Consider the following 26,140-nt stretch of genomic DNA (forward strand, 5'->3'; position numbering starts at 1 on the left):
CAACCTGCGTACCCTCTGCAGCCCAAACTCCCTTGCGGTGGTCCCTGGTGAATATCAGGAGTATGTTAGACTACGGACCTCCCTGTTCAGTTGCGTTAATACCGGTTAGCGGCCATCTCTGCAATTCCGTGACAATAATTTTTACTAGTATTTTCAAACATTATATTCTCTCAGCCTGATAGGTAACATCAGTGAACATTAGTTGTGTTTAAAAAAAGGAAGCACTTTCAGAAACGGAATTAAGTTTCTCTTTCTCACTAATGACTAATGTGCACAAAAGTAGTTTACCAAGTTGCTACAAAAAATATTGTCTTTTTATCATACTAAATAGGTGTGTGTTTGCATTTTTCTGCTAGAAGTTTTCCTATTTGTGAAATCATTGTGCTCACTTTGCACTATTTTTACAATCACAGATGATATCTAGTCACAAAATGAGTCTGGGTTGCTTCATAAAAAACATACATTATAAAAGTTACAATTGAGAAATGTGAATCTTTCATGAGGCAAAGCCTGTGTTCCCTTATTGCATGCAATTGCACGTGAATGATCCAGGCCTGCTTCACAAAACTGCAAGGGGCTGTAGGTGCAGCTTAAAAAATATAGAAGCAAGTTGTGTGCATGAGTAGCGATCAAAAAAGTTGCAAAATTGCAAAGTTACGTAACCTGGTTTCTTTAAAGCAAATTTTTGAACTGTGTCTGCTCTTTGTAAGCAACCCCAGAGTACAATAAATATGGTTATTGATTAGTGGGTCAATTCAAAAGAAAACTATTACTAAATATATAATATAGCTACCAATTAAGAGATTCCAAAACATCAGCTTATAAGAGCTTAACACATTACTCTGGTCATTAAACCTACAGTATATTCTGGGCATTAAACCTACAGTATGTGCCATAAAAACACAGTGATTGGGATCGTTGCTGACCTCTCAATCATTTCTTCCCCATCCTGTATTCACTTCTGTATCCTGTAACCCCTCTAGGGATCATTTGATCTACAGTGCTCCATGCAAGAGAGAGACACACTGGGTCTAAGAAGAACCTAGATTAGCTACAATAGTAAAAAAAATATTTTTAACTGTTTAAGATGTAACTGGAACTAGTAAGTCTGGTCCAGTTAGAGCAAACAGTTGATGCAAAATTGAAAATATATTTGTAGTGTCATACAAGCTCTATTTTGAAAATTAAAGTAAGAAATAAAAAAGTCAATAAACTAAAAAACACACATATCAAAGTAAATAAATTCCCTAGCACACACACACACAGACACACAGACTAGGGTCAATTAGTTAGCAGCCAATTAATCTAGCAGTATGTTTTTGGAGTGTGGGAGAGAACCGGAGCACCCGGAGGAAACCCACGCACTTTCCTGATCCAAGTATAAAAATGTATGTAATTGCGAATGAGGTAGCCCTGTATGCAGACACATATGCACAAGCCAGTAGAAGTCTCTGTTGTAAGAGCTGGAGGAATGGTGCAACCAGACGCAATGATGATGATGACGATGATGATCGACAGCACTAATTAGCCACTTCTGATTCACTTCTCCTGCTGATAGTACTTAACTCACTAATATGGTTGCTATAATATATGAAGTCCAGCCATCTATTCTGATTACTTAATTGATAATTCCATTTGGACTGCAACAGGAAAGTATTTTAGAGGAGGAAGCAATATATATTTGTACTTAATGTAATCTAACTTAATTTAATTTGTATTTCTGTTTGTATTTAAAGATATTTTTCAAGGTAAAAACAACTTTCATACCATTGTCATGACACTATGTCTCAGCCATGGCCTATGTCATGCTGTGAATGACCAATGACCAAAGCATTGATTGAAAAGGCTACCAAGTAAAGTACATTTCCAAGAAATCTGTGCTCCAGAAAAAGTGTGGAGTATTTTCAATAGATTTAAGAAAAATGCTTTTGATAATACTTCTATTTAATATGCTTCATCATCATCTTTAGCTTCTGAATGACACATGCAAAATGAAGGTGGTTCCCAAATTGTAATTTTAAAACACCCATAACTGGCCTCAACTTCTTATTCCTTGGTACCTCATCCCCACCCAACCCTTATCAACTGGTGTGCCCACACTGATTCTAATTCCTTAAATATATTTCTTCCTCTGCAAATATATCAGAATGATTTTAAGAATGTGCCATGAATGGTAGTTCCATCCAAACACAGTAGTATTGGTAGAAGTAGGGCAGGGGGCAAGGTGCATAGAAATAGGGAGCTCATAGTCACAACCTTACTGGAATCTATATCACGCGGTATACCATAGTATGGACGGGTATGTTTGGGTATGGATGTTTTTTTTAGTATTAACTTAAAAGTTGAAACCCCCAAATTTCACAAAATCTGACAAATTCTGGAAAGGAATGAAATATATAACTCATACTTAGTTGAACATTTTTGTTACTTAACAATAAAACTAATGACAAAATTAAAATATAAATTGCAAGATTTGCTTTCTTTGGAACTGTTATGGAAGACACATTTCTTATAGTTTAAGAACAAATTTGCACAGCTTACCTTCCCATAAGATCCTTGTCCAAGAACTTTTAAGAGTTCAAATTGGGATGGCTCTGCTTTCTCAAAACCTTCTTCCACATGATGACTGATGTCTATTTCCTTTACTATTCTGTCATCCTTTAAAATGAAGAAATTGGCAATCATTACCATTTTACCATTAAATAGCAGAAAATGTGTACAGTGATATGGCATATCGCCCAGATTGAGTGAAATCACATTAAAAACATCAAAAACAGGTTGCATGGCCTCCAACATTACCCTTTTTTCAGCCAAACTGTTTAACTCTCAATATTTTTAAACTTACATTATTTTACTTGAATTTTAACTACTAATGAATCCAAATTAACAGACCAAGTTGGAATAACCATAATAATTTTTTATGGTCTGAGCAGACTTCCGGTGTTACACGTGTCTTGGTTCCTCATTTCAAAGTTAAGTGAATCCTACTTTAGAACACCCTATAGAATTTACACAGACAAGCAACAGTTATACTTTAATTATGAATTTATTTACAGCATAAGGAAATAAATTTACATTATTTTGCTTACAGACAAACAAAAAAGGTGAAATAACAGTAATCATATGCATCACCAATAATTCTGTGGAGTTCTCTTGTTCAGGGACAGGAGAGAAAAATTCGGCTATTTTCAATCAGAACTCGGATTCCAAAGTCTACATTTTTGTTTAGGAAAAGATACATGCAAAAAAAGTACACTTACATGTATATGGGGCAGACACAACTCAAGCATCCAAATAAATAACAGTAGTATTTGCACCAGGTGCATGTCAGGTGTAACAAGTATGTATACTTATACCCTGTGATAGCATAACAATGTGATTTGACAATTATAGAGCAATTATTATTATTACACAATATAATAAAGTGAAGTGTCACATACACATGAAAGCAGTGTCACATTTTCAACATAAAATGTAATTAAATACACCTTCAAATTGGTTGGGAATTTTTTTGCATGGAGTAGTCCAGAGGGAAATGTCAATAAAGTAATGCAAATAGACGACCGCAACTTGATATAATATAGCCCAGTACTATCATCTGGAAGGGTCAATATGCAATCAATCAGTCCAATGAGGCTTGATGGTGCTGCTGATAGCCTTATTAACATTGCGTGTCATTGCACTACTTCTCCAGTACCTGTTTGACATATGCTTCCTAAAAGTAGTAACTGCGGATGCGTCCATATCTACTACGTGAACATGCCTGTACTGTACTCAACTTTCACTCGCCACCCCTCCCTGTCCCCATTCCACTCCTCCAGGTTTATGGAGACACAATTTGACGATATGCAAAAATCTATATATGGACATATGCGTGTGCATTGTTGGCGCATATGTGCAGTATGAGACTGCATAGCTTACGGTATGTTAAAGGTACATCCAAGTGTACATAGGCGCTTTATGACTCCTTTCTGAATCAGATTTTCTATATATAGGCATGTATACTCCTAATCTACCCATGGTGACAGCTAGACAGCTGGACCTGGTGCTGATTAAGAACAAGGAATACATGACTGGTAATGTGGAAAGGTTCAGTTGCAGAGTGGCAGTTCAGAAATAGAAAGTGCGTCAGCTCTTAAGACCGTCTGTGTATTTTAAGAACTGTGTATGAGAGAAAAAAAGAGATGTAATAAAAATGCTCTTATTTAATCAAGAATAATGGTCTGGTACCCATTCTTTGAAACGACTGTGTATGGACTAAACTACTTCACCTGTGTGAGCAGCTTGTCAATTAACTTCTTACTAAACCTGCAGGGGCATCTGTTCATTTTAAGCCAACAAGATCTGGAGATGAGACAAACTGAGCTAAGCCTGAGAGTGACTGATCCATAAGTAGGTGTCAATGGGATATACCTACAACTCACTGTCAGTCAACAAGGGGCTTCATTTTACAAGCTATATCTTAGTATGTGTTCAAACGGTCCTATCGCGCTCAAGTAGAAGATCTATTGAAAGTATGGGGTGGGCGAGAGGCAGCCATGTTAAAAGCTATTCAATTGTTTTTTAACATGGCACGTTAAATAGGCCAATATGCTGTTTTATCTCGCACCTCTTTGGGGTGTGCTAAAAACAAAAAAGTGTTTTAAAGTAAACAAAACAGGTAATAAAGGTAAAAAATGTAACTAAGTTCTTTCTTATTATATTTAAAAATAAAAAGGATGAAATATATTTTAAAAAAGCATGATAAAAAAATATAAAAGTTTACTTATTTCCCCTTTGAAAAATAGCTTAATGGTGCAGTCCTTTATTTTAAATACAAAAGACACACTTTTTTTTTCTAATCACTTGAGTTGACAGTGGTGAAGGAGAGCATTTCTGAGAAAGAACTGTTTGCTGAGGGATTTTTTGGGCAAACCACTTTCTCCTGCATTTTACTGAAGTGTTTGTCATTTAAAAATTAGCTATTAGCTAAATATGCATATAAAATAATCACTTCTACCAAAGTAATATCCTTGTAAACTAGTACTTCTCACAGGCCCATTCTTCCCCTGCAAAAAACAGGCCTACCTTCCTACATTTTTGGGTGTAAAGAAATAGTAAATAGTTTAGTTTTAAATGCCGGTTTAGACAGGTCCGGCGGTGTACTTTTATATTCACCCTCTGAAGTTTGTGATATAATTATTGGTTGTCCTATTCTGCACAATATTTGTATTGCAAACTGATTGGAGGTTGATCGAGAATCAGAGATTTCTTTGGATTTGGACCTTTCTACTGAGGTAGGACAGGTGGTGGAGCTTGGAACTCAGTTGCGGCAACGTGTAATAGAAGATTTTTTTTCATGTAAGTTATTTGAATTTTTAACCCAAAATTAATATTTATGTGTTCAAGAAAGTGTGAAATAATAAAAATATGGCATTGTCATCCAATATACAGGAATGATGCACAACTGTATAGCTCTCACCAAGGAGGATATTTTGGTTCATTGCATGATCATGGGTAAGAATAGAATAAATCAGCCATGGTGAGTATGTTTTATTTTTTTGCCATTACACAGAATGTTAAATTGTTGTTTGAAAGTTATGTGTAAGGGAATGATGTGAAATGGATTTGTCAAATGATAACATAATTGTTTTGACAAAATTACTGACCCTTTTTTTTAATAATGAAATGAAAAATGCATCATAACTGATTGTACTACTGACATCCAAATTTTATTTTCTAAGATCTCCCAACCTATGAAACGTATCAGCACGGAGCAGCTGTTTTCTGATAAAGTAGATTAGCAAGCAGAGATCAGCTGGGAGGTGTTAAAAAAATTATACTACATTCTCCATAAATTATGCAAATTTAAAAAAAGGAAATTATAATAATATTTCCTTCAAATAAGTGACCAGTACCTCTCTGAGATTCTTCACGTAAACTGACCTCGCAGATGGAAAGGAGTCATCAGCAATGTGTTTTGTGACAAAACAATGTTTGCTTTTATTAATAGATTTAAAAAATATAATTGTGTTATTAATGTTATTTTGCCTTTTTTCATCAGGTTCCCAATATTAAAAGTGTAATGGTTTATTATTAGAAATATGTTCAAACTGAATGTAATTGATTTACAAAACAACAACTACATTTTAGTGAAAATAAGTGTTGACCAGAATAAATTAATACAACTTCCATGCAATGATTTCATCCCAATATAGTTCGAAAAAAAGGATAATGTTCTAAACTCACCTATATTTTGATAAGTGTGTTAAATATAATTTTTGCTATAAAAATAAATCATCCCTGAGTTACTCCAACTCTTAACAGATTAAATATGAAAACATAAATCTACCAAACAGCTATATTAATATGGATTAATGATAGTGATTACACCCAAACTTATTTTGGTTTAATGACCAAACACTTACCTCTATTATGTGAGTAGGAGCAGTGCCCATCAACCATATTTTTTAGGAAACCTGAACTGAAAAATACATGTCTATAGTGAAGACGTCTACCACCACAACTGTATTCTGACTTTTGTGCCTGAGTACAATTTTTAAATTTTATTTATACTGAATACTGTGGAAAAATGGTTTCTTTCTTCACCAGGATAATGCGCCTGCTCACACAGCACTTTATGTGAAGCAATTTTTGACCGACAAACACATTACTACACTTGAACACCCTCCATATTCGCACGATTTAGCAGCTTGCGATTTTTATTTTTTCCTAAAAGTTAAATCAGTGCTTAAAGGGACACATTTTGAGTCAGTTGATGCTGTAGAGTAGAAAACGGCAGATATATTGAAACAAGAGACAGAAATTGATTTGCTTCATGCCTTGGACCAGTGGAAAACAAGACTACAGTGATGTATTAGTGCAAATGGGGAGTATATTGAAGGGGACAAACATTAAATTTCTAATACCAATAAATTAAGGTGTGTTATTTAATCAGTCTCTTTATTTAATAGACATACCTCGTACACTGATTAATTTATTAATGTGTTATTTTAATCTAAAAAGCTATTCTATAGTACCACACAATTAATTTGCAGTAGGTTAAGAAATATATTACCTAATCTGCAAGATAAAAACAGATACTATACTACAATGGTAATGGTACAATTATTTAGAACTAGGTTATTACTTTGACCTATATGCAATATAGATAATTAAACTTAATTTAAATAAATTATTTTGCAGTAGGTTAAGTAATATTTTATAGTACCTAAACTGCAATATAACTATACTACAATGGTACAAAATCCTAGCCTAGACTATAATGGTACAATCATTTAGAGCTAAACTAATAAATATATTCATTTAACCTATATGCAATCTAAAATCCTATCCTATAACAATGGTAAAAGTAAATTGCACTAGGTTAAGACATTTATTATCTTGCTCTATCTGTTTATGTGTTAGTAAAAGTGGGTATATATGTATGTATGTACAAATGTGAAGTGTATTCTATTAAAATTTAAATAAAAATGTATGTATTTAAATAGTAGTCAGTAGTGTGTAGGATAATGCTAATCTATTCCAATTTCAATTGTAATGAGGAAAACTCACAAGCCAAATGCTACGCAGTCACCAAACCAGCTAACAGCTATCAGCAAATGACAGTTTGCTGATGGCAGCGCTATCTTTTATATTCAAGATGGCCGTGTTAAACCCTCCCCTCCACTCCCATGGAAAAACTCGCTTTGGCCAATGGATTGCGTGCTGGGGCGGGTTTCCACGATTTGAAATTGAATTGCATGAGTTGTAACGTGGCGTTAACTAAAAACGGTCGCTCTAGTGGATCTTTGTTTTTTTTAACACTGCGGGGAAAAAAAAAACGCGGCCAATTGAATACCCCCCTTAGCATTTACACACATAACATTTTATCAGTGTCTAATTAAGCCAGACACCTTTGTTGACACCTCTATGACTACAACTTGAACAAATAAGTTCCGAGTTAGTTGCAATATTTATAACATACATTGATATATAAACATAGAAAATATTAGAATTTTAAATGTATAGATCCGTGGTGCTCAACATTTTTTCCAGATGAAACCCTAAGTGCCAATGTGCCATTTTTCTGGGATCTCAAGTGTCCTAGAACACCAACAGCTTCCAATGGAATGTATAAACTATGTACAAAGTAAAGTTCTGTATTCTGACCATGAAAATATAATGTTGAGATTGAATATAAAGCAGGAAGTATGCATTTTAAAAGATTGTGGAAGCTGAGGAATAAAGGGAGTATAAAAAAAAGTGTTTTGGATATACACCCATACAACTCATTGAAACAATGCTTCATTCCTCCTGAATATCTATGAAATTAAAAGTTATTGTCTCATGTATACCTGCATGCCTTTTGTATGTCATAGAATAAAAAAAAGAAATAGAGCAAAGAGATAAAATTTTGCTTATTCTCCAAAGATATTCTAAAATATATCAAAATAATTGCTTTCTTGAATTAGCATTACACATGTCTTCAATCTTCTAATCAGTCATTCAGCCTATTTAAACGGATAAAAGTAGTCACTCTGCTGTTTGTTATCATCATGTGCACCACACTGAACATGGGCCAGAGAAAGCAAAGGAGAGAGATGTTTGAAGAGATCAGAAAGAAATTTGTATACAAACATGTTAAATGAAAAGACGATAAAACCATATCTATGCAGCTTGATGTTCCTGTTACTATAATTGCAAATATTAATAAGAAGTTTAAATTCCATGGGACTGTAGCTAACATCCCTGGACGCAGCCACAAGAGGAAAATCGATTATTAAATGTGAGAATTTGAATTAAATGTTACATTGTTTATATAAATTGAAAGATGGGTATAGACGTGAAGGATTATATTTAGGTTGCAAGGATTAAAATGAATATTTGCATGATAAAGGTAAATGATGTAATGTGCAAACATTGCAGAAGACTCCACAAGATCTCTGAAGGTGTCCTGTGGTATCTAGCACCAAAACATTAGCAGCAGATAATTTAAGCCCTGTAAATTGCAAGGTGGGGCCTCCATGGCTCGGACTTGTTTTTCCAGCACATCCCACAGATGATTGATCAGATTGAGATCTGAGCAATTTTGAGACCAAATCAGCACCTTGAACTCTTTGTCATGTTCCTTAAACCTTTTCTGATTTTTTTTGCAGTGTGGCAGAGCATATTATCTTGCTGAAGGAGGCCACTGCCATCAGAGAATAGCTTTGCTATGAAGTAGGTGGTACATGTCAAAATAACATCCACATGAATGCCAGGACCAATCAGAATATTGCCCAGATCATCACACTGCCTCTTTCGGCTTACCTTCTTCCCATAATGCATCCTGGTGCCATCTCTTCTCCAGGTAAACGATGCACACACACCCAGGCATCCACATGATGATGGTATATGGCAAAAGGGGGTTCCCACCAATAACACCCATTTACCCACAATCACAAGCTGCTTCCATAGAGCTTAGTTGTGAGCTGTGGACAGACAAAGCTTGCCAGTGCAAAATACGGGCTTGCTTAAAATACCACAGGGCATTACATATGGGGATGGTTTAATTGAGGTGGGGTAGTCTAAACGTAGATAACCCTTTCAATATGAATGAATTTGGACATTACAATTTCAAACCATACAGACATTTAAAACTTATAACAAATCTTTGTTCTTGTTTTCCAAAATAATGATTTTAAATAAGTGTAAATAATAATGTGTTTGTAAGAGGTGTAACAGTTTTTTAAATGTTGCAAGTTAATCAACACCAGCCCTGTGAAATGTTCATTTTTGATATGTATGGCTGAATTAAGCTTTTTTGGTTTAACTACAGCACACATTTTAAATATTTGCTAAAGCTTAGTAAGAATATTGCCCAGATCGTCACACTGCCTCTTTTGGCTTTCCTTCTTCCCATAATGCATCCTGGTGCCATCTCTTCTCCAGGTAACTGATGCACACACACCCAGGCATCCACATGATGTAAAAGAAAACATGATTGATCAGACCAGGCCACCTTCTGCCATTGCATCATCATCATCATGGTCCAGTTCTGGTACTCACGTACTCATTGTAGGCACTTTTCAATGGTGGACAGGCGCCAATATGGGCACTCAGACCGGTCTGCGGCTATGCGGCCCCATATGCAGTGTGGTGTACTGTGTGTTCTGACACCTTGCTATCATAGTCAGCATTATTTATTTGTTTTTCAGCAATTTGTGCTACACAAGCTCTTCTGTGGCATTGCCTTTGCTCACTACGCATGTCATTGATCCTTGGGCATTCCTGGGAACACCCCTCAAGACTTGCCATTTTGGAGATGGCCCAGTCGACTAGCCATCACAATTTGGCCCTCATCAAAGTTGACCACTTTTCCTGACTGTTCACTTGCTGCTTAATATAGCCCACCCCTTGACAAGTATTGTAATGAGATAATCAAAGAGAGAGAGAGAGAGAGATATTAAATGGAGAGAAAGGAGATATTATTGTTGTGTTTGAAAATGCATTTCATAGGGTGTTTCATGTGTGTTTGTTTAGAGTGGTAATTCAATTGGGGAGTTTCCAAATAAGTTTATAAATAAAATTAGAAGTGAATACAATAATGCATCCTATGAAAACAATGGGGTATGTTTTTTTTTTAACATAAATCACTTTGGCACCTGCAAAAGGACAAGTGGAATTTATCCTTTGTTGGTTTACCTCAAGCTGCTATAAATGATTTATGACCATGATATTTAGGGCATGAATCAACAAGGAACGTAAATGCCAATACGTGCCGTATTTTGTGTACATCCACACTGCGCATGCCCACAACCAAGCATACACCATTGAATGTAGCAGCGTCCAATTCTTCTTTGAGCGCAAAGGACCGTTACTGCAGCCTGCGATTTCAGAGGTGCAATGGGGAGGGGAATATGCGTATACACATAGTCAAAGTATAGTATGGGTGTGCCAAGCTTGATCCCACACAGCAGTGTCCGATTCAAGCTATGGGTATCTCAAAGTGCCGATCACTAGTGATGACAGTTGCGTATGCTAGAACATGTGTTTGCAATCAGGAACAACTGTAAAAAATTATTTTATGCACAGTAGACATTCCTAACATCCTAATAAAAGTATTTTATGTAAAAAAATGTTTTTATTTTTTAATGTTTTGTCATTAATCATTATAATTATTAACAGGTGACATATATATATATTTCTTTCTGTATGTTCTTTAAGAATTTGATATTCCACATATGTATTGGATGTACTTTGCAGTATTGTCTGTTAGAGTGGATCGGACCTAGAACCGTATTTATCAACAGACGTATCTTTACATTCGCTCCTTGTTGAATACAAGGGTTGGGTACGAAATGATGATGCTGATTGCAGCGACGACGAGAACACCGACGTAAAAATTCCGATTCCCATAATAAATATAAAAAGCAAATGCAGGCTTACCAGAAAACTGACAAGAGAAATCGCCGACCTGCTTTTGTTGCATTCCAAACTGTGGCAAAGACGGCACTTTCTATGCACGTCAGTTGCCATAGCGACTTGAACTTTTCTGTATTTAAAATGGCAATGCCAACAGCTAAACACTACTAGGTAATTTAACGTGGTAGACAGTTTGACATTCCACACGACTGTTGGCATTGCCATTTTAAATACAGAAAAGTTCAAGTCACTATGGCAACTGACGTGCATAGAAAGTGCCGTCTTTGCCACAGTTCGGAATGTAACATAAGCAGGTCGGCGATTTCTCTTGTCAGTTTTCTGGTATGCCTGCATTTGCTTTTTATAGTCATTATGGAAATCGGAATTTTTACGTCGGTGTTCTCGTCAACATAATCATCAGCATCATTCTGATGACTACCACCGGAATACGAACGTAAGCATTCCCGATGTACGTGTGTTTCTAATTAAGAAAAATGCATGTTACGTTAATTTTGAATTCCTTGACTCTTGACACTAGACTCATAATCTAGTGAGCAGCGGGGCTTTGAAACACTTCTTCTGTTCATAGATCAATTCACCCACCCCTTTTCCTCTGTCAACATGTGACCACTGGGGAACTCTGTGACTGAACGGATCAGGCTCAGACATCAAGTTAGACTATGTCGGAATAAGATTAAAACAAATGCTTTCAGAGACAGCCCAAAAAGTGTAATTCTGCATTGGGAAGACTGATTTAGAGGAGAATATATTCAACTTTATGTTACTTCATGTTATAAAGGGATAAAAATGCTGTTTAAAAGTCTATATAGTATTGCAGTTTAAATAGAGTGTCATTTTTATTTTCATAGGACTGTAAAATAGAGAGATTTAAAAGAGAGATTCCGATGAAAGAGGGTTAAAAGTGGATTGGGTTTCCTGGATCTACCAGTATGTTTACATTGTTCATTGAAAAGCAGAGCAAAGTGGCATTTATACTGTTATAAAAATGTATGGCTGTGTAGGTGATATTTAAATAAAATGTTATAAAAAATAAGATTTCAGTAAACCAATGGTGTTCAGTGTCTAAATGGTACAGTGTAAAAGAAAAGCTTATTAAAAAGTATGGTTTGAATAACATACAAATGGTGAATTCTGAATAAAACAAGAAGATATTGAAAGAAAGAGTAAATAGTATTGATATGTTGAGGTCAAAAAAATTGTTGAAATGTGAAAGAAAATCAATATGAACAGAATGACAATGGTCATCCAGATGTATGGATGAGTATGCATAGAGTGAGAGGTACAAAAGAATAAGTTGGATTAATGTCCTAGTGGGTTATGGAGGGAGAAAGAGAACTGTGCATTTATATTGGCATTATGAGTTTAGGTAGCAGTATGGAAGTGTTGGCTATGTAAGGAATCGACTGGCATGACTTATATGTCATTGGAAGTGGTACTTTTTGGGTTGGGGAGGTGTTTAGGGATAAAAATAAGAATATCACGACTGATGATGGTTTGTAATGGAAGTTGTGCGGCATTGAAAGAATCTGTGAGTGTTTAGCAAAGTACTTAAAAAAGTGGAAGAGCGTTTTAGAATAGCGCTTTGAAATTATGGTGATGAGCTGTGGAAACTTCTATGAACATCAGAATGATTGTGATCCATAGGAAACAGGGACAAAGTATTTTAACAAACGTAAATGGTTTAAAAAGAAAAGTATTCCCAGAACTGTCTTCTGAATAATGACTTTGTCTGTATTTTTTTTTAATACTTTGCTTCTCTGTTGTCTGTGAATGCAAGGCGAACGCTACTCACCCTTAAAAAACTTGCATTCATCTATGCCTGTATTTAAAAGCAAGCAGATCCCAAGAAGCATTTCCATTTGAATCTGGGTATAAGTACACTCTGGCTATACGTTACTTGCTGTATGTTAACAGACAGAGAGCAAAGCAGGATAGGCAAATGCATATGTGCAATATAAATTCCCATCAGAACGCATGCCACAAAAAATGTTATTAAATAAATTTACAACTCTTAATACTATAGTCGGTAATAAAAAAATATGTTTAAAAAAGTATATATTTTTTTTACATAAAATACATAAACCAGGGTGTTCTTAATGCGCACTTGTACATAAAATGAATTTTTATATATTTTTTTTACATGCAACACATGTTCTGGCACACATAAGTATAGCTATCACTATCAGTCGGCACTTACACCTGCCCTGTAGATGGTGAAAGTGATATGGCTTCAAACACGTACCTAAGAGATGCCGTGAACTTGAATAGGCCACATGTGCATGCGCTCGATCTCGGCACGCCCTTACTGTGCATTGCCTCCGTTGCGCCCATCAAGTCTTAGGCAGATTGAAGTTTAATTTCCGTGCACAAATGAATTGCTTGCAATTGTGTCTCTGGTGTACGTCCTGCTCTGGTGCATGTTCAGAGCAATTTCACACAATATACGGAATGCTAAAGGACTTACATTTGAAGAAGTATCGGGCCCAGAGTGTCCAAATCCTAGCTTTGCCCTTCCAAGGTTCTTCACTGTAAGGATAGTTAAACTAACCGAGTTTAGTAATGGATTGGATGCTTTTATGATTATTGATCCAGGTGATTATATCTAATTGCCACTTTAGGGTCAGGAAAGGTTTCACACACCAGAAATTAAAATAGTAGTTTTTCCTTCATCTGGATTAACTCAATTAGAGATTATGAAAGGGTGAATTTAATGAACCTCATTATAGAAATACTGGCTCATGTACAACAGGTTACAATTAATCTACATTTTATTTATTTATATTGTATAAAATTGAATAAATATTTATCGCTACATAACAATGTGATTTCTCATTGATGTTTCTTGCTTTTTGTTATTTGAAAAATTGGACGTTGCTGCATTCTCTGGTGTATGCTCTGGTTCTGGGCAAGCACAGTGCGATTTCAAGCAAAATATAGCACGTATTGACATTTATGCTCTTCGATGAATCCGACCCTCAGTGCTTTAGCTGCCCCTTAAATCTTGGCCCCTATGTGACCACCTAGGTTCGCCTGTAATATTCGCAATGATTTTGCTTGCTACTTTGTTAGTAATTGTTGGTCAGCTGGGATACATAAATGAAAATGTAGAAAAAACACTAGTTGTTTCAAGATTACGGGAACTAAGAGGATCGATGTGAAATAAAAGATGATCAATGCACATATGCATTCACTTTTTAACATACACTTCCTAAATAAATCTTTCCTGTATTCATGGCAAAAGGGGGTTCCCACCAATAACACCCATTTACCCACAATCACAAGCTGCTTCCATAGAGCTTTGTTGTGAGCTGTGGACAGACAATGCTTGCCAGTGCAAAATACGGGCTTGCTTAAAATACCACAGGGGATTACATATGGGGATGGTTTAATTGAGGTGGGGTAGTCTAAACAGAGATAACCCTTTCAATATGAATGAATTTGGAAATTACAATTTCAAACCATGCAGACATTTAAAATTTATAGCAAATCTTTGTTCTTGTTTTCCAAAATAATGGTTTTAAATAAGTGGAAATAATGATGTGTTTGTAAGAGGTGTAACAGTTTTTTAAATGTTGCAAGTTAATCAACACCAGCCCTGTGAAATGTTCATTTTTGATATGTATGGCTGAATTAAGCTTTTTTTGGTTTAACTACAGCACACATTTTAAATATTTGCTAAAGCTTAGTAAGAACATACAAATGTAGGAAACTTTAAATTGATATTTATCGCATCATCGTGCCATCCATTTTAATTTCTAAATTGCCAAAAATTGGGGATAAATAAATATTAAAATATGGTGGTAAAAATACCAGAAATGCTGCAGACTACTTTTGAGAATTTGGTGATTCTAACTCAAGATTTCATGTTATCCCTAACTTCAGCACGTTGTATGTCAGAACATGAAAGAAGACAATAATATTTGCAACAACTGCAGTGCACTTGTATAACAGAATAATCTACTCACTCCTCTGTCACCTCTGATTCTTTCACCACTCCAAAGTCTATCACAGTGGCAGATGAGCACATAACTATTTAATAAAAATAGGAACACTACAAGTTGTTTTTTGGGGGTTTGGTATTGGTATTGTTATTTATGAAATCATCATCATCGGAGGGCAGCATAAATCTCCTTGGGCCTGATTCATTAAGGAAAGTAAGGCAAACAATTGAGTAATACTACTTTCAGATTGCTGCCCCTGCAATATCCCAGGTTTTTACAGAGTCACAGAGCATCCCAGCTCAGAGACCCCGTTCACACTGCACCTTGGACCCGGGAATTTCCCTGGTCGACCCTGTTTATACTGAACACGGATCTGCCCTGAAAATAAAGTGTCAGTCATCACAAGAGGAGCTTTGATGAAAAATGGTGAGGCAGAAATCCAAGACCGTGAATGCGGTGGAGATCCCAATACACATCATCATGGATGCAGCTTACTTCTTTGCGGCGATGGTTCATGAAGGGCTTCACACAGCAACATCAACTTTCTATGGAACAAATTCACTTCACCCATACCCTCAGCTCGGATGGTGGTCGAAAAAGTCTTTGGATGCTTGAAAGGACGTTGGCTGTGTTTATGGAAGTGCAATGACACTGACACCAACCATATGCCCTATGTAGTTGCTGCTTGCTATATTTGCACAATATATGTGAAATACAGAAAGAGCAGTTTCTACCAGAGTGGAACGTACAGAACTCTGAACTATAAGTCATGTCTGTGCATTCTACTACTTATAAGGGAGAACGTACAAATACCTCTGCAGAACTAATTTGTACCACCATCACTGCCAATCTGTCATCCTTTTATTGAGTAGAGCAAACAAAAGTTTAGCTTAACAAAATATTTTTATTCAAATTGGTGATTTCTTTGTCAACCGGTAAATATTACCTCATATCTTCCAATACAAATCGAATTTTAATGAAAAAAGTGCTTGCTTTTTGTTATGAGTCGCGGCGGTGCTTTAGGCCGCAGCGACTCTCTCTGCCCGACAGGAAGTGTCCCGATCGTCTCCATGACGACCGGGACGTCACTTCCGGTTTCTCCCTGGCCATTGCCTGGGGGCAGCCGGGCGCGTGCGCAGAACATAGGGAACAATTTATTATAATTATTCACCTCCTGGGTCTGATTTGGCTGCTGGTTCCCCTGCTTGCCATTGGTCAGTGGTAGTATATAAGGCAGGGAGGACTTAGCCTCCCTGCCGGTTATAGTTTCCTGTGCCAGTTTGCTGACCTGCTGTGTTCCCAGTGTTGTCCTCTGGATATTGAGATCGGATTGCCTGTGTATGACCCCTTGCCTGGATTTGGACCTTGCCTGTGTTTCCTGTGACCCTGACCTTTGGCGTGATTATTGACTTTCCTGTTTACTCGTGACCCTTGACCTCGGCTTGTTCTTTGGATTCCCTGTCTGCTGCCGGCCCTCGACCCTTGCCTGGACCTCACTCCACTTTCCTGGGTTCTCCCTAGTCGGTACGCACTTCACGACCCTCTGCTAGTCTGCGGCCAAGTCTGTCCCCACCACTAGGGGCTCCAGTGAACATCTGACTGGCAGAGCAGACTCCGGGTTGTGCTGTACCGGCTAGAGGGGTTCCTAACACTTTTTCTTATCAAAAATGTCATAATATTGTAGTAGCAGTTTTTTTTTACATATAGAGGCTTTAGATACACGTGTCAAAACAGTAGTGCAAAACAAAATTTTTGGTCAGTGCTTACATTACAAATATTATAAAATATAAATAACATTTTAAATATTGTAGCTTCAAACACAGGCATTATAAACACTACAACTTTACTAAACATTACCTATAACATTACCTATAACTGTCGGTAATGTGGGTACTCAGGGTTATGTAAACTAGACTGGATCTCAGGGTTATGGGGAGCCATTTACGGAGGATGATGTGGGGTGTTTTGTATCGTAACAGTATTTGGAGGATACATTTGTTGACCTCTTTGACCAGGGTAAGTTCCCTCTACATGACATGGAGATTGTGCAGGTATTTCAAGTCTTGGCATGAGGTGATCTAGGTAAGACATCATGAATACCTGAGACCCTCAGAATCCGCTCTTGCATACCCATTATTTGAGTTATGAATCCTGCAACTGACTTAAATACTGACTGTTTTTTCATGTAGCACACAAATATCAACTTTAAATTTCCATGTACAAATAAGCTATCAAGTATTTGTGTGCTACAGGAAAAAACTGTCAGTATTTAACGTATGTGCAAAACAGAAAACTAATTTGCACCCCTTGCATTGTAACATGGTTTTGTCCAGGAGACTGAAATAAGATCCTTAATGAATCAGGCCCGAGTTTATTAATTTGCACATAAGTTAAATACTTTCTGTTTTTTCATGTAGCACACAAATACTTGATGGCTTTAGTTATACACTGACATTAAAAGTTGACCTAGGACATGCCCTACCCCAACTATAAATCTGTCATCACATTTTACATTTACCTCCCGCTCCAATGCTACGTGGCTTTGCCAAGGTTCAAAGTTACTAATTTTTTTTCGCTTTACTTTCCTTAATGAATCTGGTCTCTTGTGACTGCCCAAAGGCTTTTTATGAACGTGCTGGAATCATAGCATTCTCAAAGAATAATTAGAAACAGGACCTAAAAGGTGCTGTGCACAAATGATAAACCCTTTCACTAGTCACAGTAGACTAGCAAATGAGTTGGGTTTAGAAAAAAGTTTTTGCTGTCGTAAAAAAACAGGTAAGGATCCTTACCTGTGCAACATAAGTACACTTAAATCAGAAATCTCCAAATTTATTTTATGAGAGGTATAATATTTTGCCAGCTCTGTAGTCCATTGTAAAACTGTAAGCTGAGTAACTACAAAGTTACTCATGTTTTTTTTTTTTATTCTGACAAACCAGGTTAACGGGGCATGGTCTGTTAAATTTTCAGCCCAATAGACAATACTGAAATGTCTCTAGTGCCAGAAAGTCTTTTACTACCATGGAGTAATCTTTTCACTGAGGTTTAGGATATGGCCTAAATATGATATTTACTACTCTTAAGTCCAAATCAGATACATTTTTCTGCATTATAAAAGACTTTGAGAGGCCTTTGTAAAAAAAAACATTGTACAGTCGCCGCCTTCTTCCATTCCACCCCCTTAACAGCAGGAATAATAGTGTCGCTTTTGACGGTGACGTCATTTACTGGTGCCGGGATGTTGATTGGTCGCAATTGTTAGATGTCATTCTGACAGACCCGGACCCTTATATTGGGAATATCATGCCAACCCGGTCTGTCATCAGTGGGCCAATTGAACAACCGTGGTCCAATCTTAAATGCTGCCCAGTGGCCAAATTTGTTATTGCTGTGGTGTCCGGAGAGGGAGGGGAGGGGTCAGCTCACAGGAATTGTGAAACAGCTGTGGGCCCTGTGACATCAAAAAAAGAGTGGAAGGAGTTAAAAACAGGAGGGTCAGGATCTCATCTAAAATCAGGATGTGGACTCTTCCTATTTGCTAACTATTGTTTCAGCAACTCTTCAACACAGTCTGAATGGCGCAATCACTGCAGGTGGGAGACCACTGATATCATGCGCTACTTCCACCCCTGAAATCAACCAAACTCTTCACACCACCAATCACACGAGGACAATCAGGGATGTGACCAGGATTGGGTGTCTTGTGAGAAGGGACAAAAAGCAGATGTCTGGATGGGGAGGGGGTTGCTGGAGAATCTTGAGAGAGCAAGGACTTGGACTGATTGAAAGTAACCATATTCTCTCAGGGCCAGAAAGGAATGCAGGAGTTTCTTGAGACAGATCGGACAGTGTACTTCTAGGACCCATTCTGTCACCGTTCCATCGAGAGACACTTAAAGATTCTGGGGAATTGGTGAGCCTATATCGGTAGGGAGACTAATACCTAGGGTCTCACTAAGTTTGTGGAGAGTTGGCCGAGTGGCTGAGATCAACAAGATACACAGACCCACCTTATGGATCAGAATAACTGGCCCACTTGGATTGTCAGCTGTGGACTTTATTACCAGGAGTTTGGGTCCGCTAGGACTCTGTGCTGGGAGGTAACCTGCTGGGGACTTTGTTGGGGAGTGTTTAATTGCAGTGGTGATTTTCTGACACTTGGGGAGCACTGTTGTATTTTACTAAGTGTGTTTAATAAAAGGGATTATTATCTCTTTCCAGTCTCCTTACCTGTGGGACCTCTGAACCTAGAAAACATGGTATCTAGTGAGCTTTGGTTCCAATCTCGGTGTCCTCAGTAATTTTTTTAAACACTCAAGATTTTAAATCTGTCGTGAATGACAGCTTCGCGCGCAACATGTTGGGGTAAGTGTTGTCTGTTTTTTTGTCATTGATATAGTGGCTGATTGCAGTGCGCATGCACGGTCCCTCATGGACGCCGGCGCAACATATAGTTACATTATTACCTGCAACCCAAGTATGGAGCTGGAGGAGAAGGAGTGTTAATAAAGAGTTTGTCCTTTGCAATATAAAGATTGTCTGGCGCCCAACTTATTGTGAATTTTATTGCACTGCACCACCAACTTACATCACCACCAACTTACATCACCTGTGGCCATGTACTTAACAGACATATATATATATATATATATATATATATATATATATATATATGTATATATATATAGAGAGAGAGAGAGAGAGAGAGAGAGAGAGAGAGATGATCAATATGGCAGAAGGACCTAGAGCAACGGGTTGTCTTTAAAATATTTTAATGAACGTGAACATATTTCTTAAAAAAAAACAGGAGGTAAGGGAGGTGCCAGAGGAGAAGCAAATTAATGGAGAAAGGTAATCTAAATGACATAAATAATCTAGACCTTTCTCTACATAGTGAATTACAGCAGTGCTTCATTATGCTAATGTTAATGAATCTGGCCCCCTGTCTCTCGCTATCTGCATTCTCCCTCTCCTCTCTCTCTCCCTCCCTCACACTCTCTCCTTATCTCACATTCTCCCTTTCTCTCAGTCCCACTCTCTCTCATATCTTTTTTAACAGATCAGTTTTTAAAGAATTTGCACAGATTCAAGGATTTAAACAATGCCTTTATCTGTTAATTATTGTAGTAAACACTTTCCTTGGATCACCTACATCATTAAAAATGTCATTGTTAGTTTAAACAGTGAGTGCCATGCTGGTTTAATACCACTTGTACTTTTTAGTAATCAATGATGAAGAAAGCCTTTGAACTACTTTGTTTTTGACAGAAATGGGCATACATTTCTCACAGGCATATGACACATTAATATGCTGGTTTGTGCATATGTTAGACAGACAGTCTAAGAAATATGTGCACATAGACAGCATTTACATAATAAGTTCTTGCTAGATAGAAATGTCAGTTTACATTCAGATTTATGACAAGAGTTACAAAGCCACTATGATGAATGACTTCTCCGGGTGATGAAAAATCTACATGCTTGATAGCAATTAACTTTCTCATATAAAATTGTAATTCTATTGTAAACAAAAATAAAGATTTCTAAACCTTACGTATTTGTTTAGAAAATAGGTGTATGTTAATATTTCGATGGCTTTACATGCAATTAGTGAATAATATCTGTTACACACCAGCATGTGCACCTACTCCATATGTTGCAAGTTATTCCACCGCTCTATGCAACATCTCCCATCCACTAGTGCAAAACTTCTGCTTCTCTGAAAAAGCTGCCACCTTGCTTAGTCATCCTAGAAAATTAGGTGCACCAGCACAAGCCGCGGTTGTGAGACTTTGGCAAGATCGATTTTGCACCTCACTTCAGCTGTTTTGCGCTTTAAACTGTGAGCTCCCCTGTGTCCAAAGTCAGCATAATAGATGACCTATTATTATACATTGTGATCCTCAATTAATTAGTGGTTTTCCCCAGTCCACCAAGGTATGCAATAATATATACAATATAATATATTATAAGCATATAAATAATATATTCCGTTTCTTGTTGTTCTTTGTTCTGTTTGTGAGTGTGGAAACCTGGGCCCTGTCAGTATAGGACATTTTGTTGCACAAATGTAGCATTTTCACCAGACTGGTTTTAATGTTCGGATCTATATTAACTCTTAAAGCAGATGTTGCCTCATATGTTTTAGAATTTTTGGAATGAAACCTAAAAAAAATTATTATAAATATATATATATTACTATGCGTTGGGTTTATCTGGTGTTCCTCTATCTGATTGGCATCATCTGGAGTGTTGCTGCCTTTGCCGGCCGGGATTGTGCTCACGCTCGTGTTTTGCAGATTACGTTGGTCTGGAGGAGGACAGATAAGCTGTGTTTATTTTATTTATATGTACGGGCATATATTGTACTCTATTGCCAAGCAATTTCACTTGTTCTCAATTAAATCGTTTTTATGAATATTGGTCTCACTCAAGAAATATTTAAATGGTGTTACACTATTGTGGCTATCTTTCGAGTTTCAGTTATCGGAGTGACCTGGCCCTGAAATCTGAGATGATCTAGAGGTTCCTTATGAGGTCATTTACCAGATAAGCTGTGTTTATTTATTTATTTGGTACGATCACTACTTGGATTCACAATATCCATTACTTGTTAAGAATATATTACACTATGTGTGGCGCCCCTGTCTTTTTGTATTTTGACATCTATATATATATATACACATCTACATATATACACACACACACACACACACACACACACACACACACACACACTATATCATACTTGCCAACTCTCCCTGAATGTCAGGGAGACTCCCTGAAATAGGGGTGATCTCCCTCACTCCCTGAAGAGTCTGGCATTCTCCCTGATGCTGAGCCAGTACAAGACGTGGTTGTCTTCCCCATCTGTGGCATGATGACACAGTTCAGAAATTGTGTCCTATGTCCATATATTGATGCCTATGGAGGTGGCCATTTTCATGAAGACCAAGATTTAATCAAAGACTGACAGGTAAGACAACATAACTACAGTAATGGAGACAGAAATGTAAAAGACACTTCAGTCTCTAGAGATTCGTTAGTTGCTTTCCTTTAGCGCATAGTTGCCTACTCCCCCAGAATGTCCGGGAGACTCCTGCATTTCTTGGAGACCTCCTGGGAGAGCGGGGCAAGCTCCTGGTTCTCGCCCCGCAATAGATAAGTATCGGGGGTGGGACTTAATGGCGCAAATACTGTGTCATCTTAACCCCACCCCCTGCTGTAGTTGGCCAAAATTTTGACAATGGTTTAGGGGGTGGGACCAAAAATGATGTGATTCGTCAAGCCCCATCCGCACACGCCCATCTCCCCCTAGATCTCCCTGGAGCCAACGAGGAAAAGTTGGCAGGTATGCACTATATTCTCCATTTGCACTTCATTCATACACAAGTGAAAGATGTAACAAATGTAATGAATAAAGACAGCCTACTAACTCAAATTAATTTATAACATTTGATGTTTAATAAGATAAAAGGTAGAGATTCTAAAATGTTAGAAGATTGGACTTTGAATTGATGTTTCACTATTTGTAATGCACATTTTCAAACCTGCAAAGACAAGTGCAGATTGGTTCTCAAGAGGCAGTTCTAAGGGCCAGGAAGTGGGTGTGCACTTTGAAATGCTCTAGACAAACAAGTAGGCACATGTGCAAATAAAGAAGCTGTGAGGGTCTACAATTTTGTTGTGTAATGAGCAGGGCTGCCAAGAGGAATTCAGAGCCCCAGTACAACAACTTCATGGGGCCCCCCTTATAGTTGAGTATGTAAAAAAAATTTGTAATGGTTTCTAATGGTTGTGTTCATACAATTGGAGGCGTTACTATGCATCATTGGGTGTGGCCAGGCCAGCCTTATACAGAAATAAAAACCTGCATTGTTGTGTACACCATTGAACGGTCACCAAAAATTGGGATTGGCCCATTAGAATCACAACATTTCACAGACTCTCCTGCTCTCTCCTACCTGTTCTTCTCACTTTCACCACCTGTGGCTACAGGTTTCTTTAGTTGTGGCTTGTCTGGATCCTGGAATGTTGGGGGCCCTATTTGAAAAAAAAAAAAAAATGGGTACATTTAGAAAATTACAGCCTGCCCAGGTGTTAAATCAATTCCACCCACAATTAATAATTAGCCCCAACATTAAAATGATAGTATTCACATTTAATAACTAAACCTATTTCCCTCCCTACAAACAGTCCCAGCAATAAATTAATAGTATTTACATTTCAGAAATATACCTACTTCCCGCAAACATCACTGCCATTAAATAGGCACATTTAATAAAGAGACCTCATTCTCCCCAAACTCACCTCCACATTCAGTAGCCCCCAACCCACCCCATTAAATTTCCCCAACATCACCCCACAAACAAAATTGCACCCATTAATTAGCCACCACCTACCTCAAACTACATTGCCACAAGCCCCCTGTGCCATCACACACACACACTGCCACAAGCCCCCTGTGCCATCACACACACATTACTGTGCCCCTTCATCACCACATTGTTCCCCCTTATGATCACACTGCATCCTCCATGCTGTTTTCCCCCTTCACCTGGCCCCCCATCATCACACTGTGCCATGCTGCCCCCCCTCTCCATCACTGTGCCATGCTGCCCCCCCTCTCCTTCATCACTGTGCCATGCTGCCCCCTGTCTTTCATCACTGTGCCATGCTGCCCCCTGTCTTTCATCACTGTGCCATGCTGCCCCCTGTCTTTCATCACTGTGCCATGCTGCCCCCCTCTCCATCACTGTGCCATGCTGCCCCCCTTTCCATTACTGTGACATGCTGCCCCCCTCTCCATCACTGTGCCATCCTGCCCCCCCTCTCCATCACTGTGCCATCCTGCCCCCCCTTTTTTCTCATACTGTGCCTCTCTCTCCCCCCCTTTTTCCTCATACTGTGCCTCTCCCCCCCCTTTTTCCTCATACTGTGCCTCTCCCCCCTTTTTCCTCATACTGTGCCTCTCTCCCGCCCCTTTTTCCTCATACTGTGCCTCTCCCCCCTTTTTTCATCATACTGGGCCTCTCTCCCCTTTTTCTCATACTGTGACTCTCCCCCCCCCTTTTTCCTCATACTGTGCCTCTCCCCCTTTTTCCTCATACTGAGTCTCCCCACCCCTTTTTCCTCATACTGTACCTCCCCACTTTTTCCTCATACAGTGCCTCTCTCGCCACCTTTTTCCTCATACTGTGCCTCTCCTCCCCCTTTTTCCTCATACTGTGCCCCCCTTTTTCCTCATACTGTGCCTCTCTCTCCCCCTTTATCCTCATACTATGCCTCTCCCCCCCTTTTCCTCATATTGTGCCTCTCTCTTCCCCCCTTTTTCCTCATACTGTGCCTCTCCCCCCCCCGTTTTTGCTCACACTGTGCTTTTCTGCCTTCCTCCCTTCTTTTACTTACCTTTGTATTAGCTCCTTTCTTCTCTTCTCTTTTCTGTCTTCTCTCTTCTTGCTTCTTTCTTGGTCCTCTCTGCGTCGCTCGTCACTGAATGTTGGGTGTGACTTGATGACATCACGCCCGACATTCAGTGAAAACAGAGCAGAGAGGAAGGAGGAGGGATGCCGGCGCCGTGATCACGTGAATATATGTCTTATTTATTTTACTTTTTTTACTACACTGCTCCCCTACCAACGAAGGGGCGGAGCCACGCCCCCCCCTCCCGAACCCTCTCCCAGAACCATACCGCAAAAAAAAAGCTGTAAAGAAAAAAAAATGTTGTTTAAAAACTAAAAAAAAAACAAAAAAAACCCCAAAAAAACTTGGGCAGTGAGGGCCCCCAGGCATGGCCGCATCCAGGTAATTATTACCCGCCCCCCCTCTCGGCAGCCCTGGTATTGAGCCTTATAGCCTAACATCCTGCCTGATACTACTCTCTAGTTATAAATATGAACATCTCTAATATATATATATATACACAAACACATATATATAAATATATATATACATATATACACACACACACACACACACACACACTATATGGACAAAAGTATTCGAACGCTTGACTGTTACACCAACATGGACTATAATGACATTATATTTAGATGCATATACTTTAATTAGGGGTGTGCAACGGGCACTTTTAGTGTTTTGGGTTCTGATTAGCTTGAGGTTTTAGGTTCTGATTTGTTTTGCCAAAACACCTGACTAAAGGTTTTGGTTCTGATTTAGGGTTTTGGGTTCTGATTTATTTTTAAAAAAGCATGAAAAGCGCTAAAATCCAGTTTTTTGGTTTTTTTACACTCCTTCGCTATTATTAACCTCAATAACATTCAATAACAATCATTTCCACTAATTTCCAGTCTATTCTGAACACCTCACTCCTCACAATATTGTTTTTAGTCCAAAATGTTGCACCAAGGTAGCTTCCTGGACTGCGTAGTGGAGTGGCCCCAGTACCCAATTTGGTACCGGGGCCACAATACCTCCTCCAACTGGTCTCAATTCCACTGCACATATGGCTGCTCCTACATCCTCTGCAGCATATAGAGGGTGTAGTTCAAGCGCGTCACTACCTCTTGTTTTCGACGATGACAGGTGATTTTCATAAAATTTTGATTTGGCAGCAACAGTCAACGTATTTCAATATATGATACGCATCTATCTGGACTGCGTAGTGGAGTGGCCCCGGTACCCAATTTGGTACCGGGGCCACAATACCTCCTCCAACTGGTCTGAATTCCACTGCACAGATGGCTGCTCCTCCATCCTCTGCAGCATATAGAGGGTGGAGTTCTAGCGCGTCAATACCTCTTGTTTTTGATCATGACAGTGCATTTTAA

The 26,140-nt window shown here is 38.3% G+C and overlaps 1 protein-coding gene across 3 annotated transcripts in view; it reads right to left on the bottom strand.

Moving 5' to 3' along the window:
• The window catches only part of RPS6KA2 (ribosomal protein S6 kinase A2), a 193,778-nt gene that overhangs the window by 136,960 nt on the left and 30,678 nt on the right, over positions 1-26,140 (bottom strand). For all 3 annotated transcript variants that reach the window (XR_012689708.1, XM_075203299.1, XM_075203300.1), the window contains exon 2: positions 2,542-2,658. Coding sequence is in view for 2 of the 3 variants with exons in the window: in XM_075203299.1 (XP_075059400.1) it covers positions 2,542-2,658 (117 nt within the window). In the remaining variant the exon portion in view is untranslated. The remainder of the gene's footprint in view (positions 1-2,541; positions 2,659-26,140) is intronic.

Source organism: Mixophyes fleayi, chromosome 3, assembly GCF_038048845.1.
Source record: "Mixophyes fleayi isolate aMixFle1 chromosome 3, aMixFle1.hap1, whole genome shotgun sequence".
Lineage (NCBI taxonomy): Eukaryota > Metazoa > Chordata > Amphibia > Anura > Limnodynastidae > Mixophyes > Mixophyes fleayi.